Below are 1,485 nucleotides of genomic sequence, written 5' to 3'. Positions count from 1 at the left end.
ACACGGTTTCCATTTTGTCTCTTCCTAGGGGATGTTTGTTCTGGGCCTGCCCTATGCCATCCTTCACGGTGGATACCTAGGACTCTTTTTAATCATTTTCGCCGCCGTGGTTTGCTGCTACACTGGGAAAATCCTCATTGCCTGTCTGTATGAAGAGAATGAGGACGGGGAGATAGTGAGGGTGAGAGACTCCTACGTGGACATCGCCAACGCGTGCTGCGCGCCTCGCTTCCCCACCCTGGGGGGCAGGGTGGTGAACGTGGCTCAGATCATTGAACTGGTCATGACCTGCATCCTCTACGTGGTGGTGAGTGGGAACCTGATGTACAACAGCTTCCCCAACCTGCCCGTCTCCCAGAAGTCGTGGTCCATCATCGCCACGGCGGTGCTGCTGCCTTGCGCGTTCCTGAAGAACCTCAAGGCCGTCTCCAAGTTCAGCTTGCTCTGCACGTTGGCCCACTTTGTGATCAACATCTTGGTGATCGCCTACTGCCTCTCCAGGGCACGCGACTGGGCCTGGGACAAAGTCAAGTTCTACATCGACGTGAAGAAGTTTCCCATCTCCATTGGCATCATCGTCTTCAGCTACACCTCTCAGATCTTTCTGCCTTCCTTGGAGGGGAACATGCAGAACCCCAAGGAGTTTCACTGCATGATGAACTGGACTCACATAGCAGCTTGCATCCTGAAGGGACTCTTTGCCTTGGTCGCCTATCTGACCTGGGCGGATGAGACCAAGGAAGTCATTACAGACAACTTGCCATCCACCATTAGGGCAGTAGTCAACATTTTCTTGGTGGCCAAAGCCTTGCTCTCCTACCCTTTGCCGTTCTTTGCGGCGGTGGAAGTCCTGGAGAGGTCCCTTTTCCAAGATGGCAACAGGGCCTTCTTCCCCAACTGCTACGGGGGTGACGGGCGCCTCAAATCCTGGGGACTCACCCTCAGATGTGCCCTGGTCGTCTTCACCTTGCTCATGGCTATCTACGTCCCTCATTTCGCCCTCTTGATGGGTCTGACGGGGAGCCTCACGGGCGCAGGGCTCTGTTTCCTGCTCCCCAGTCTTTTCCACCTCAAACTCTTGTGGAGGAAGCTCTTGTGGCACCACGTCTTCTTCGACGTCGCCATCTTCGTTATAGGTGGTATCTGCAGCGTCTCTGGGTTCATCCACTCTTTAGAAGGCCTCATAGAAGCCTTCAGAACCAACGCTGAAGACTAAGGAGGGGCCAGAGCTGGCTGCAGCAAGAGAATCGCATCGAACATCCGCATAGCCAAACGAGTCTGCATCCCTTTCCTGGAGAGAGTCATTCTTTTCCTTACGTGCATCCACCAAATTCTACGTCACAGAAGCTGCCAATGAAAGGAAATCAGAAGAGATAAAAGCATTCGTCCTGCTGTCTTTTTAAACAAGCTAAGATTCAAATATATTTTTCTGTTATTGAGAATTTTTGGAAGGAAATGATGCGTTCCCCCCCCCCCCCCCCGATC

At 53.1% G+C, this 1,485-nt stretch overlaps 1 protein-coding gene across 1 annotated transcript; it reads left to right on the top strand.

Moving 5' to 3' along the window:
• Positions 1-10: 10 nt before the first annotated feature.
• Positions 11-1,393, top strand: SLC32A1 (solute carrier family 32 (GABA vesicular transporter), member 1; the record flags this gene model as incomplete). The annotated part of the gene is given in 1 exon segment (XM_008946250.1): positions 11-1,393. A coding segment is annotated over 1 exon segment (1,206 nt), but the record flags the coding sequence as incomplete, so codon positions are not given.
• Between the last annotated feature and the right edge of the window lie 92 nt (positions 1,394-1,485).

This window comes from Merops nubicus, unplaced genomic scaffold, assembly GCF_000691845.1.
Source record: "Merops nubicus isolate BGI_N331 unplaced genomic scaffold, ASM69184v1 scaffold47568, whole genome shotgun sequence".
Classification (NCBI taxonomy): Eukaryota; Metazoa; Chordata; class Aves; order Coraciiformes; family Meropidae; genus Merops; species Merops nubicus.
Note: the sequence above shows the minus strand (reverse complement) of the source record. Positions and strands in the feature narration are given on the sequence as shown.